The sequence below is a fragment of the Pinus tabuliformis genome, chromosome Q (assembly GCF_031772625.1).
Source record: "Pinus tabuliformis cultivar Carrire ecotype Pingquan chromosome Q, CPIR1, whole genome shotgun sequence".
In the NCBI taxonomy this organism is placed as follows: Eukaryota; Viridiplantae; Streptophyta; class Pinopsida; order Pinales; family Pinaceae; genus Pinus; species Pinus tabuliformis.
The window spans coordinates 1,195,565,733-1,195,579,158 of NC_142296.1; the positions used below are offsets into that span (position 1 = coordinate 1,195,565,733).

At 38.6% G+C, this 13,426-nt stretch overlaps 1 protein-coding gene across 1 annotated transcript; it reads left to right on the plus strand.

Annotated features, from left to right (window-relative positions):
* The first annotated feature begins 9,706 nt into the window (after positions 1-9,706).
* On the plus strand, positions 9,707-12,478 carry LOC149224011 (phosphoglucomutase, cytoplasmic-like). Its single transcript, XM_089385991.1, has 5 exons — positions 9,707-9,844; positions 9,992-10,068; positions 11,648-11,780; positions 11,869-11,985; positions 12,133-12,478. Exons 2-5 carry the CDS (start codon positions 10,022-10,024, stop codon positions 12,202-12,204), a joined length of 369 nt encoding a protein of 122 aa, XP_089242117.1. The 5' UTR covers positions 9,707-9,844; positions 9,992-10,021; the 3' UTR covers positions 12,205-12,478.
* The last annotated feature ends 948 nt before the right edge of the window (positions 12,479-13,426 follow it).

Genomic DNA, 13,426 nt, shown 5'->3' on the forward strand with positions numbered 1-13,426 from the left:
TTATACTATTTGTTGAATGAGGGAACTTTTGATCCACAAGAGCAATCTTTGGAGTCAGGGAGAAGGGTCTATACAGGCTAAACAACAAGCCTATAGATCAAAGGAAGAACAAGGTTTCTAGGACTCGGAGGGAGTTGAGTACGAGAGGGAGTTTGTAGGTTCAGAGAGAGAATCCACAACCCAAAAAGTGCGCATCGTCAAAGGGAAGAAAGGAGACTTCGACACCTGACAAGGAGCAACCTTGGAATGGCCTATGAGGACAAGAAGAAGCGTGAAGCTTCCAGTGACAAGGACAATTACAAGAAGAGTGTTGTTCATACTACAAGTTATATTTGCGTGATGGATGATGAAGCATATGATGAATGCAGAGCAGTGGTGCAAGGGGATCATTGGCCGGTATGGCAAGATGAGATACTTCTTAGGTATGGTAGTACCTCCCTCTCTAACAGGGTGTTGGAAAAGTAGCTTGGGAGGTACTCCCACAAACCTTGGGTTACTAGGTTTGTGTGGAGTTGACCCGCAAAAATGAGCTTTTGTGGGCAAAGTACCCAAGCGGTGGGCTTTAGACCCAATGTTGTGGGCTAAATACCCAAACATAATATTTGCTTATTCTATTTGTTGAATGAGGGAACCTTTGATGGACTAAAAGGGCCCCTAAAGGCAATGATGGAGAGATATAAATAAAGGAGACCTAGGAGAGGTCTCACCAGATTATAACAACCATCTCAAGAAGTATATCGAGCCAAGAAGAAGAAACAGAACTCAGGAAGAACCACAACTTGGAGAGGAGCAAATTTGTGGTCTGTCAATGTTTGAATTTTGAAAGAGGATGGATTTTGCCCTAGCAGCCAGGACGAGTATTCTGTGCTAGATTTGTGCCCTAGATAGGGTTCTGTCCAGGCTGAGTTGAGGAGCAACAATTCTGTTTGTGATCTGATCTTTGTTCTGTGTACAGGGAGGAGGGCCAAGCCCCGAAGGAGGCCTAATAAGCCTTAGTCGAAGTCTGCTGTGGAGGGCCGAAGTTCCCCAGGAAATTGTGCAGGGTTTCTGTGGTTTGGTGAAGCCTTAGAAGAGGCCGAATTAGCCTCAGATTTGGAACAGAGGCAGCCAGTTGTCTCAGGCAGATAGTAAGTTGGACATTGTTGTGCGATGTATTGCTGAAGATTGGTGGCTGAGGTGGACTGTTGAAGTCTGTCCAGGAAAGGAGTGTTGGACAGCTAGTTAAGGGCTAATTCACTGTGAGAAGCAGCCCTATTTGGAGCTAATTATACTTTGTTTCTTGAAGGACAAAGTGCATTGTGAGCAGCTGGTATGCAGAGACTTTAAAGGAGCAAATTTCTCTGAGTAAAGGAGGCAAAGGACTGCTAGGTGTCAGTGACAAAAGAGGGCTGAAAGGACTGTTGTTGAAGGATCTACATCAGCAAGTAAGTTTGTTATTTTTGTCATTTTTCTTTGGGCAGATTGAGGATCAAAGGACAAACCTGAAGCCCTAGTGTATACTAGTGTCTTGTATCAGGGCTTTGTAAGGGCCATGATCCCTGGTACGGGAGCCCTATGTTTGTTTTATTGAAGGACTAATAAAAACAAGTTTTGGGCCTACAAAATTTTGTGTACTTTGTTGATTCGCTGCTGTTAGATTTCCGCTTTGCAAAGTGCTTGAAGCTGTGTATTTCTGTGTGTTTATGATCGTGATTAGACATAGACCTGATCTGGGGTACAAGTGAAATTTCAACATGGATAACTTATTTCATTCCATATGTTAATGGATTATATGGCTTAAAAATTTGTATGTTTGTTTGTTACTATTTGTCTTGAATCTAAATTCAAGATGGTTGATGGCTAAATGATTAATCACTCATGTATAATAGATGCCATTTGTACCTTCATTAATGTACAATTATGCATGTTTTCATATATTCCACAACTGATTTGGCATTTTGCATTTTTTTCCTTAACATAAATGCAATATAATATATAACTTATAAATGCAATATAATGCTCTGTTCCCAATGTTTTTTGTTTTTTTGTTTTTGTTTTTTTTTTTTTTTTTTTATGGGAAATGACACTCCAAATGCTTATGCTCTTTAAAATGCTCCTGCTCCGATCCATGCAATGGCATAATTGCACACAACACTGTATTTGTGGGTGGTTATACACAAAATTTGGAGAGGAAGGCATTGAGCCATTGGGTGAGGGCCCCTAGTATGTGGACTGCTTGGATTGGTTGGTTTTGGTCTGACTGTTTCCAATAATTCTGATATTCATAGAATTAACTATGCAGGAAAAGAATATTCAATAAGTTCTTGCTAAAACTCCTTGGTTTTCCCATCTTCTTATTAGGGCTATATGATAATGTGTGCATTGTTTATTGTCATAGAAATAAGAATACCATAAAAGAGAATTGTCGTCTCCCTAACATTGCTGATTTGCTAGATAGTATGCAAGGAGCAATACTCCTCGCCAGGATATATGTTTGTAGTGGGTATCTAAAAGTATGAATTCATGTAAAGGATTTGATAATATCTAGATGAATTTCAGGAAGCAAACTGTAATTACAGAATTCGTAACGAATAAAGTAGCTGGATAATACCAACTATTTTATTTTCCGTGCATCTCTTTAATTTATGAGGACACAATGTTGAAAATATAATTTCAACTGCGCAACAGTTGAGCCATGCAGTAGCATGAAGACAATGGACGTGTGCATGTATTCCTACCAAAAACAACGCCGAAAGTTACCAAGGATCGGGAGGCATAAACACTCTAATATTAAGATAAAACCAAATCGCAGGCTTATGGATCCGCTTTAGTTTTCTGCCGTCAGATCTAACCAATTAACGGTCCAGATTGCGTCGGCGTATCGGCAAGTCGGCATATCGGCGGGTTGGAGCATTGGAGGCAGGCAGCGACAGCGATATGAAATATCGCCGATGAGCGATCGCCGATATCGCATCGGCACATCGCTATCGGCATTTTCAATATGGCAGGCTTAACATGGGTTATGTTGCGACCCGATAACCCGGACCCGGCGGGTATTCAAAATTTTGTTTAATATTATTTCAGTTCCGTAAGCGGCTCTTTTTTCCGTGTTTTAATGTATTTCAGGTATATATATATATATATATATATATATATATATATATGATCGGAGGTATCGGCCCATAGCGCGATCGGCATATCGCAATCGGGGAAATCATGGGTACACAACCGTTTTTATATAAGCGCCATGCGATGAAGCCCGGACCCGATGGGTTCCCGAAGCATATTGGTTTAACATTTGAAGTCCGTCAAACAGAAATTTTATGAGTTTAGCAGTACTGCTTATATATTTTAAAATATAAGGAGAAACAGAGAATTGGCGCGGAGGCAGTTAAAGTAAGCATGGAACAGTACAGCGCGGTAGGCAACTGCTTTCAATTTTCAGCATGGCCGAGAAGGAAGCAGGTTGCGTTCAAGCTCCTGCACATTGAATTTTCAGCTACCACAGTTAATGTTCAGCTCAGTCAAGGACGTGAAGGACAGCCTCAAGCAGTTCACAGCATGGGTCTCCATCCTCGTTCATTAGCTTATTCAAATTTTGTATGTAATCAGTTTTTGTGTGTGTGTGTAGTAGTCTGCAGAGAGTGAGTGTGTGCAAAAGCACAACAGCGCAAGTGAATGTTCGCAATACGCAGCAGCGTAGAATGTAATCAGAACTGAATGAATAGAGTAGCACTGTGTTTTCTTTCTGGTGAATCCCTTTGAGTGAAAGAGGATGAATTTTGTACCAAGTTCTTTTTAATACAAATCCCTTTTATGCATGTTATACTCTGTTCTCAGAAACAATCTTTTAAACTTCCGCTGTGTTAAAGATCCTGCGGCAGCATCAGAGTATTGTCTTTGTGTGCAGTTTATATTGTTTTTGGGATTTTGATAGAAAAATCCCCAATAGTGGTATCAGAGCTATTTTAGGCTCTTTGAAGGGTTCAAAGAAGCTGAAGGAGGGATTCTTACTGCAGCAACTTCTCTAGCAGTGTGAAGACTCAAGCAAAAGAATCCAAGGTATTTTTTTTCAGTGATTTTTAATACATAGTCAAGTATTGTAAGAATGGCTGGCACTAGCACCAGCAATAGCATGGGTATGCAGCTCCCACTGTTTGATGGCAAAAATTATGACTATTGGGAAATAACAATGAAAGCCTTGTTTGCTTCCCAAGACTTATGGGAAATAGTTGAAGATGGTTTTGAACAACCAGCAGATGAAAATGAGTTTAATGCATTAACTCAGGGAGAGAAGGATCTGTTAAAGAGCCACAAGAAGAAGGACTCAAAAGCCCTCTTCTTCTTGTATCAGACAGTGCATGGAAGCGTGTTTCCAAGATTAGCAGCAGCTAAGACATCCAAAGATGCATGGAAAACTCTCAAGACAGCCTATCAAGGCATGGAGAAAGTGAAGACAGCGAAACTGCAGTTGCTGAGGAAAGATTTTGAGAACCTGTGTATGAAGGAGTTAGACAATATTGACTCATTCTTCATTCAAGTAATTGGCCTGGTCACACAAATAAGATCTCATGGAGAGTTACTTGAAGAAAGGAGGATTGTGGAGAAACTAAGGTGCCTACCTTCAAGGTTCCATGTGATTGTCACCACCATAGAAGAGACAAAGGATCTCTCAAACTTTTCAGTTGATGAGCTTCATGCATCACTGATCACACATGAGCAGAGGTTGAGTAGAAATGAAAACTCATCTCTAGAGCAAGCCTTCAAGACCCAGATGTCCTTTGGAAGAGGAAGAGGTCAAGGTAGAGGAAATAAGAGAGGAAGAGGCAGAAGCCAAAACAGAGGTGGAAGGAACAGTCCAGCGAATGCTCAAGGAAGATGCAGCAATCCAAATCAGAACCAAGGCCAAGGCAGCAGCCAACAAAGAGGACAAAGGTATGAAAAACCCAATGTCCAATGTTATTATTGTAAAAAATATGGGCATTATGCCAGTGAATGTAGGAAGAAGCAGCATGATGTGAATAATAGATCTAATGCAAATATTACTAGAGAAAATGTCAGCCAAGATAATGTACTGTTAGCTTGTAATATGGCTGAAACAAATAGTGAAGATATATGGTTTCTAGACTCCGGTTGCAGCAACCATATGACAGGAAACATAGCTTTGTTTTCTGCTTTAGATCAAAGTGTAAAGTCACAAGTCACACTTGGGACTGATAGAAAAATTTCTGTTATGGGTAAAGGTGAAGTTAAAATATTTACAAAGCAAGGTGAAAAGAAAACCATAGCAGATGTCTATTATGTTCCTGGAATGAGATGTAATCTTTTGAGTATTGGACAACTTGTCCAAAAAGGTTACAATGTTTTCTTTGAAAATGATGTATGCACCATCATGGATATAGCACCTAGCAAGCGATGCATTGCTGAAGTGAAGATGACGAGGAACAGGATGTTCCCTCTCAGAATAAGAGCAGAATTGAAAAACAAAGAAGTAATTGCAGCAGTTTCCCAAGAGGCTCTCCAAAGTGTGCCAAAGGATGAAAATTGGTTGTGGCACTTGAGATTTGGACATCTCAACTTTGGAGGTCTTAACTTGTTGAGCAGAAAAGGAATGGTAAGAGGATTACCATTGATAGAGAAACCGGACAACCTTTGTGAAGGCTGCATATTGGGAAAACAACACAGAGAAAGTTTTCCATCAGGGAAAAGCATAAGGGCGAAGGCACCCTTAGAAATTGTCCACTCAGATTTATGTGGACCGATGCAAAATCAATCTTTAGTAGGCAGCCAATATTTTCTAACATTTATTGATGATTTTACAAGAAAAACTTGGGTTTATTTCTTGAAGAACAAATTGGAAGTGTTTGAAAAATTCCGAAATTTCAAAGCACTTGTGGAAAATCAAAGTGGGCTGCGTATCAAAGTTTTGAGAACAGACAAAGGAGGTGAGTATATCTCCAAGGAATTCCTACGGTTTTGCAGAGAAAATGGAATTCATAAACAGTTTATAGCTAGGTACACCCCACAACAAAATGGAGTTGCTGAAAGGAAGAACATGACCATTATGGATATGGTGAGGAGCATGTTGAAGGCAAAGCATTTGCCAAATGATTATTGGGCTGAAGCCGTAAACTGTGCAGTATATATTTTGAACAGGTGTCCTACAAAAGCTGTGATGAACAAAGTGCCGGAAGAAGCATGGAGTGGGAGAAAGCAAGGAGTCACCCACATGAAATTTTTTGGATGTGTGGCCTATGCACACATTCCAGATCAGCTAAGGAGGAAGTTGGACAGCAAAGGGGAGAAATGTATCTTCATCGGATACAGTGAGGAATCCAAAGCTTACAGGTTGTATATCCCATCCACCAAGAAGTTTTTTGTAAGCAGAGATGTTCAATTTATTGAGGAGGAAGCTTGGGATGGAAGCATAGAGAAAACAGTTAATGTTAAAAACTGTTTGTCTCATGATGAAGATGATGAAGAGGTGGCTGAAATGAGTCCCCAAACAGCAGCGCCAACACAAGGACAGCAAGAGACACCCTTGAGAAGAAATGAGAGTGCTTCTCCAAGCACACCACAAGGAGGAAATTCAAGTGCGTCTTCAAGCACTTGCACACCAAGTGAAAGAGGTAAGAAATTCAGAAATTTGAGTGACATTTATAATGAAGGAATGAATTACTTATTTGCCTTATATTGTCATGTTGATGATCCTATTCATTTCGAAGATGCTATTAAAGATAAGAAATGGGTAGAAGCTATGGATGAGGAGCTAAATGCCATAGAAAGAAACAAGACATGGGATTTAGTTGAGCTACCAAAAGGTAAAGAAGTCATTGGAGTCAAATGGGTCTATAAGACCAAGTGCAATGTTGAAGGCAAAATTGAAAGACATAAGGCAAGGCTGGTTGTCAAGGGATACAAGCAGCAGTATGGGAGAGATTATGAGGAGACTTTCGCACCGGTTGCAAGAATGGAAACCGTGAGAGCAGTGCTGTCCATAGCAGCACAAAACAAATGGAAAGTCTACCAAATGGATGTGAAGTCGGCATTCCTAAATGGAGTGTTAAAGGAGGAGGTATATATTGAGCAGCCTCTAGGCTATGAGAAGAAAGGCCAAGAACACAAAGTTTGCAAATTGAAGAAAGCTCTTTATGGGCTGAAGCAAGCTCCAAGAGCGTGGTACAGTAGAATAGATTCCTATCTACTGGAAAATGAATTTGACAAATGTGAGGGAGAACCCACTGTCTACATCAAAGAAAAGGATGGTAAGATTTTAATAGTTGTCTTGTATGTTGATGATGTGATTTTTACAGGTAATGATGACTACCTCATTGAAAATTTTAAATCAGTCATGAAAGAAGAGTTTGAGATGACTGACATGGGCTTGCTGAGATACTTCTTAGGGATAGAAGTAAATCAAAATGAAAATGGAATTTTTATCTCTCAAGCAAGATATGTAAATGAAGTGTTGAGCAGGTTTAATATGCAAGAATGCAAAGCAGCAAACACTCCCACGGTAATGGGATTAAAACTCAGCAAAGAGGATAGCAACAAGGATTTTGATCTTAGCTTATATAAGAGCATAGTTGGCAATCTTATGTATTTAACTGCAACTAGGCCTGACATAATGCATGCTGTTAGTTTAATTTCCAGATTCATGGAGAGGCCAAAAGAGGCACATTGGCAGGCAGCAAAAAGAATTCTGAGGTATATCAAAGGTACAAAAGGATTTGGCATCTTATATACTTTTTCAGAAAGTTCAGATTTAGTTGGATATACTGATAGCGATTGGGCTGGAAGTGTGGATGATCGGAAAAGCACATCCGGTTATGTTTTTCACATGGGTTCAGGAGCCATTTCATGGGCTTCCAAGAAACAGCCAATTGTGGCATTGTCTACAGCAGAAGCAGAGTACGTGGCAGCTACAGCAGTAGCATGTCAAGCAGTGTGGATGAGAAGAATGTTGAGGAGCTTAGGCCAAGAGCAGGCAAAAGCAACAATGATTTATTGTGACAATAGCTCAGCTATTGCGTTGTCCAAGAATTCTGTGTTTCACAAGCGAACGAAACACATTGATACAAGGTTTCATTATATCAGAGAATTGGTAAGCAATGGAGAAATCAGTTTACAACATTGCAGGACTCAGGAACAGGTAGCAGACATTTTGACAAAGCCATTGGATCAGAAAAGCTTTGAATTTTTGAGGAAGTGTTTGGGTATGATTGAATGCCCAACAATTGAAATTAAAGGGGAGTGTTGAAAATATAATTTCAACTGCGCAACAGTTGAGTCATGTAGCAGCATGAAGACAATGGATGTGCGCATGTATTCCTACAAAAAACAACGCCGAAAGTTACCAAGGATCGGGAGGCATAAACACTCCAATATTAAGAGAAAAATCAAATCGCAGGCTTATGGATCTGCTTTAGTTTTCTGCCGTCAGATCTAACCAATTAACGGTCCAGATCGCGTCGGCGTATCGGCAAGTCGGCATATCGGCGGGTTGGAGCATTGGAGGCAAGCAGCGGTATCGCCGATGAGTGATCACCGATATCGCATCGGCACATCGCTATCGGCATTTTCAATATGGCAGGCTTTAACATGGGTTATGTTGCGACCCGATAACCCGGACCCGACGGGTATTCAAAATTTTGTTTAATATTATTTCAGTTTCGTAAGCGGCTCTTTTTTCCGTGTTTTAATGTATTTCAGGCATATATATATATATATATATATATATATATATATATATATATGATCGGAGGTATCGGCCCATAGCGTGATCGGCATATCGCAATCGGGGAAATCATGGGTACACAACCGTTTTTATATAAGCGCCATGCGATGAAGCCCGGACCCGATGGGTTCCCGAAGCATATTGGTTTAACATTTGAAGTCCGTCAAACGGAAATTTTATGAGTTTAGCAGTGCTGCTCATATATTTTAAAATATAAGGAGAAACAGAGAATTGGCGCGGAGGTAGTTAAAATAAGCATGGAACAGTACAGCGCGGTAGGCAACTGCTTTCAATTTTCAGCATGGCCGAGAAGGAAGCAGGTTGCGTTCAATCTCCTGCACATTGAATTTTCAGCTACCACAGTTAATGTTCAGCTCAGTCAAGGACGTGAAGGACAGCCTCGAGCAGTTCACAGCATGGGTCTCCATCTTCGTTCATTAGCTTATTCAAATTTTGCATGTAATCAGTTTTTGTGTGTGTGTGTAGTAGTCTGCAGAGAGTGAGTGTGTGCAAAAAGCATAGCAGCGCAAGTGAATGTTCACAATACGCAGCAGCGTAGAATGTAATCGGAACTGAATGAATAGAGTAGCACTGTGTTTTCTTTCTGGTGAATCCCTCTGAGTGAAAGAGGATGAATTTTGTACCAAGTTCTTTTTAATACAAATTCCTTTTATGCATGTTATACTCTGTTCTCAGAAACAATCTTTTAAACTTCCGCTGTGTTAAAGATTCTGTGGCAGCATCAGAGTATTGTCTCTGTGTGCAGTTTATATTGTTTATGGGATTTTGACAGAAAAATCCCCAACACACAAGAAGTTATCTGTGGAGATATTGATATAAAGTGGCACTAAGATTGGCAATAAATAAACGTGTTACTTGAGATATAGCTTTCAAAAGAGAATTTCCGTGCAAGTAAATGTTCAAATCTTAAATACCTATTTGATGTTTGCAGGTTCCGACCATATCCGAGAGAAGGATGGAGTCTGGGCAGTTTTAGCATGGCTTTCAATTCTAGCTTACAAAAATAAGGATAACCTTGATGGCGGGAAGCTTGTCACTGTAGAGGACATAGTCCGTAACCATTAGGCTTCTTATGGTCGCCACTATTATACACGCTATGACTATGAAGTAAGAGATCGTAAATACGCCAAAGACCTTAGTGAGACGACGATATTTCATAATATTTTATGATGCCAATCCGTTCATTCCTTTTACGAGTATTGCTTTTATGATTGCCAATCATGTATTCATAAGATGCCACTTTGTCTTTCCTAGAATGTTGATGCAGGTGCTGCCAAGGAGCTCATGTCACATTTAATTAAGCTGCAGTCTTCTCTCCCCGATGTTAACAAGTGTGTATTAAGATCCTTGACCAGTGAAGAAATTCCAGTTTTCTTTAGATGTATATGGAAGATAGGAAGATAGGTTGGGTATAATAATCCCATTATATTATCTATATGCAGAAAGGAAAAGTAAATTTTACAAAAAGAGACAAACATTCTAGTCTGATTTGACAGACATTCTGATACGGATCAAATATGCGAAGCGGTGATCATTAAAGTTCACCAACATGTCACCTTCATTTTTCATTTTTGACATATTTCCAATTTAATTTCAGCAAGTTCGGCCAGAGATGATGAATGATATTTTAAACTAAGCTACGAGCTGAGATCCTTAATAGGCTAACCTCCAGAAATCAAGAAATCTTGGAAAATAGTATTATTAGATTGTCGACCTTCAACTGATCATGAAGGGCTGTTAATTTTTGGTGCCGATGACACTGCTGCATTCAGAGGCACGTTTGGTGGTCTTTGATTGCAAATTTAGAGAACCAAGTAAAGATCCTTTTAGGCTTATCATGTTTCAGAGTGTGTACAGATACGTTCCCTTGAAAAGAAATTTTGACTAGGCTTGGCAATACAAATTTATGCCAGCCAATCTATAATATTTATATGTTAACATTTAGGAACAGATGAATGCCTATCCTATTTCAAAGGGTATGGCACTTGTACCTTCTTGGTTATTGCCATCAGAATCATCAACCCTACTGACATTCCTGTCTGCCATATGGCAGACGCTATGTCCATACTAATTTATCAACATGAACACATGCAGGCTTTCTCATATTTTGGCATAATAAGTTATAAATTTACAATCCTTCATCTCTATAGGGTGTTTGTGAAACCTTACAATAGGTTAATTTGGGATCCTTCAGCGTTTGAAAACCTAACTTTATTCCCTGATTTACCTACATTTAATGGGAGTCAAGATACATCCTTGGGCTCTTGATAAGACAAGATGCTTACACTTTAGAGTGATTGTTGTTGAGGAATTCCTTGCCATTAATAAGTACTCACTCACTAAATGCCACTTTAAATTCTAACAGGGCTGGGGAAACCTTCGACAAAGCTGTATCCATTTTCGTCAAGCATTCTCATGAAAGACAATGGGATGTTAAAGGAACATAATAAGATAAGAAAATTTTATTAATGTGTGACATAGAAACTATTTCTATGAAGTAATTCATTGTCTCCATATGGGTGCACAGACCTGCCATTGGGAGTCTCCTTTTTATGTAATACATGCCTTTTTTTTGTTTTATTAAATTATGTTTTCCGTCCCGTGGTTATCTCACAAATAAAAAATATATTTTAGTATTTTTTGAACTATTTTTAACCCTCTGAAGAACAAGTTAATTTAAGCTCTGTCCTATTTGATAAAGATATCGCCATATATGGATTTAGTCTGATTTTGACCTTATCCTCTGCCAGTAGATTTTCCTGCTAGAATTTTGCTTCAGTATACAGGCATTAATATCTCTATCTATACATATACACATAGATACATACATTTATTTGTCTTACATTTGTTAGATACGCGTGTCAAACATGTACATTCCTGTGTTTATAGTCAATACTGTACTGAGTGCAGATTAATTAAGGAAGTGAGGCCAGATGTTTCTGGTGTCGTGGATGCCGATGAATTTGAATACAAAGATCCGGTTGATGGTTCCGTTTCCAAACACCAGGGTGTACGCTATCTTTTTGAAGATGGATCTCGACTGGTAAGTATGTTACTGTAATATGTATGTAAAATGCTACCTTTCTCGAGGTCAGTGCTGACGTCATATTCCTTGCTTTTGCTGGTTGAAGGTGTTCCGGCTTTCTGGTACTGGATCTGTAGGTGCAACCATTCGGTTGTATATTGAGCAATATGAAGCGGATTCCACCAAGATCGGACGTGATTCACAAGTGGCTCTTGCTCCCTTGGTATGCATCAATTGGTTGCACAAATTGTCTTATTCTTGATAGGAACTTAGTTTTAGTTATTCACAGGTGGAAGCAGTGATATGTATTTCTATTTCAATTTCAATTTTATATTCTTATAATTAATTTTCTTTTCGTTTATATTCACAGGTGGAAGTAGCTTTACGGCTTTCAAAGATGGAAGAATTTACTGGTCGCTCGAGCCCCACCGTAATCACATGAGTTATAGGAAATATTATGAATGCAATCGAGGAGTTCAGGCTTCTCTTTGGGAGGAATAGATCATGACCAAGCTGTGTGTTAAAAGTTTTCTTACATCTGATTAATAAACAGATTATACTGTGTATTATTGTGGAACGTTTTTGCAATAGAGAAAATCTTGCGAAAATTTAATTAAACAGAATATACTATGTATTATTGTGGCACATTTTTGCAATAGAGAAAATTTTGCGAAAATTTAATAAATCCCTTGAGGATGGTTTTGCTCCTGACTGCACGATAGCTTTGTTTTTGTAAATCTAGACTAAAATAAAATTTTGTTTGCAAATTCCTTTGCTAATGTCTTCATTCTCTTTAGGATCAACATTGGAGTAGAATTTGGACTATGTTTTTGGTTGAATGGTTGTTTGCTTTCTGGGATTGCTTGTTTATGTGATTATGCAATACAGGTTGGTTAATTCCATGAATTTGAAAAAACAATTCTATAAACTCAAAACAATTCTATAAATTTGTCTATCATAGAAGAAAGTACAAAACATAATTCAAGGAAGAAAATAATAAATTAAGCTTTGAAGTTGTGTGATATAAGAAGATTATGTGAAAGTTATGTACTGGTTGAAGATATAATGGGTGTTCCATGGTTTACAAATTCATTCAAACCTTTTGATTTTACTAACATTGCAAGTCCATTCAATGGCATACCAACCTCGTTGAAAGAAATTCCCACCTTCAGTGAGGACAATGTTATTGGACTAGAGAGAATTAAGATGCATCCACGAAACATATGACCACCTTGGTAGTTTTCCATTTAAATGTTTTATTTAAACAATTTACTTTTTTTCATTAAAGAAAGATGGTTGGAAATGGTTCTTAAGTTTGCATGATAGTAACATTGATTCATTTAATACTTGTCTTGATGTTTTCTTTAATATACGGGTCTGGAAAAAGGATTATTGTTTTCTTTTTAATGTTTTGACTAATATTAAAATAACAATGAATCCATTGATGAATTTAATGCAATATTTGACAAGGTTGTGCAAGAAATCCCATAGACACACCAATCTACCCCAAAAAGCATCTTAATGTATTCTATGCCCACTTTAGCTACTATTTGAATGAAGTTAAACCAAACACAATGGATGTAGCTAAAATAAAGAAAAATAGCATGGATGAAAGAAAGACGTCGTACATATCAAATTTTATGACTCTCAAGAGTGTAGATTGA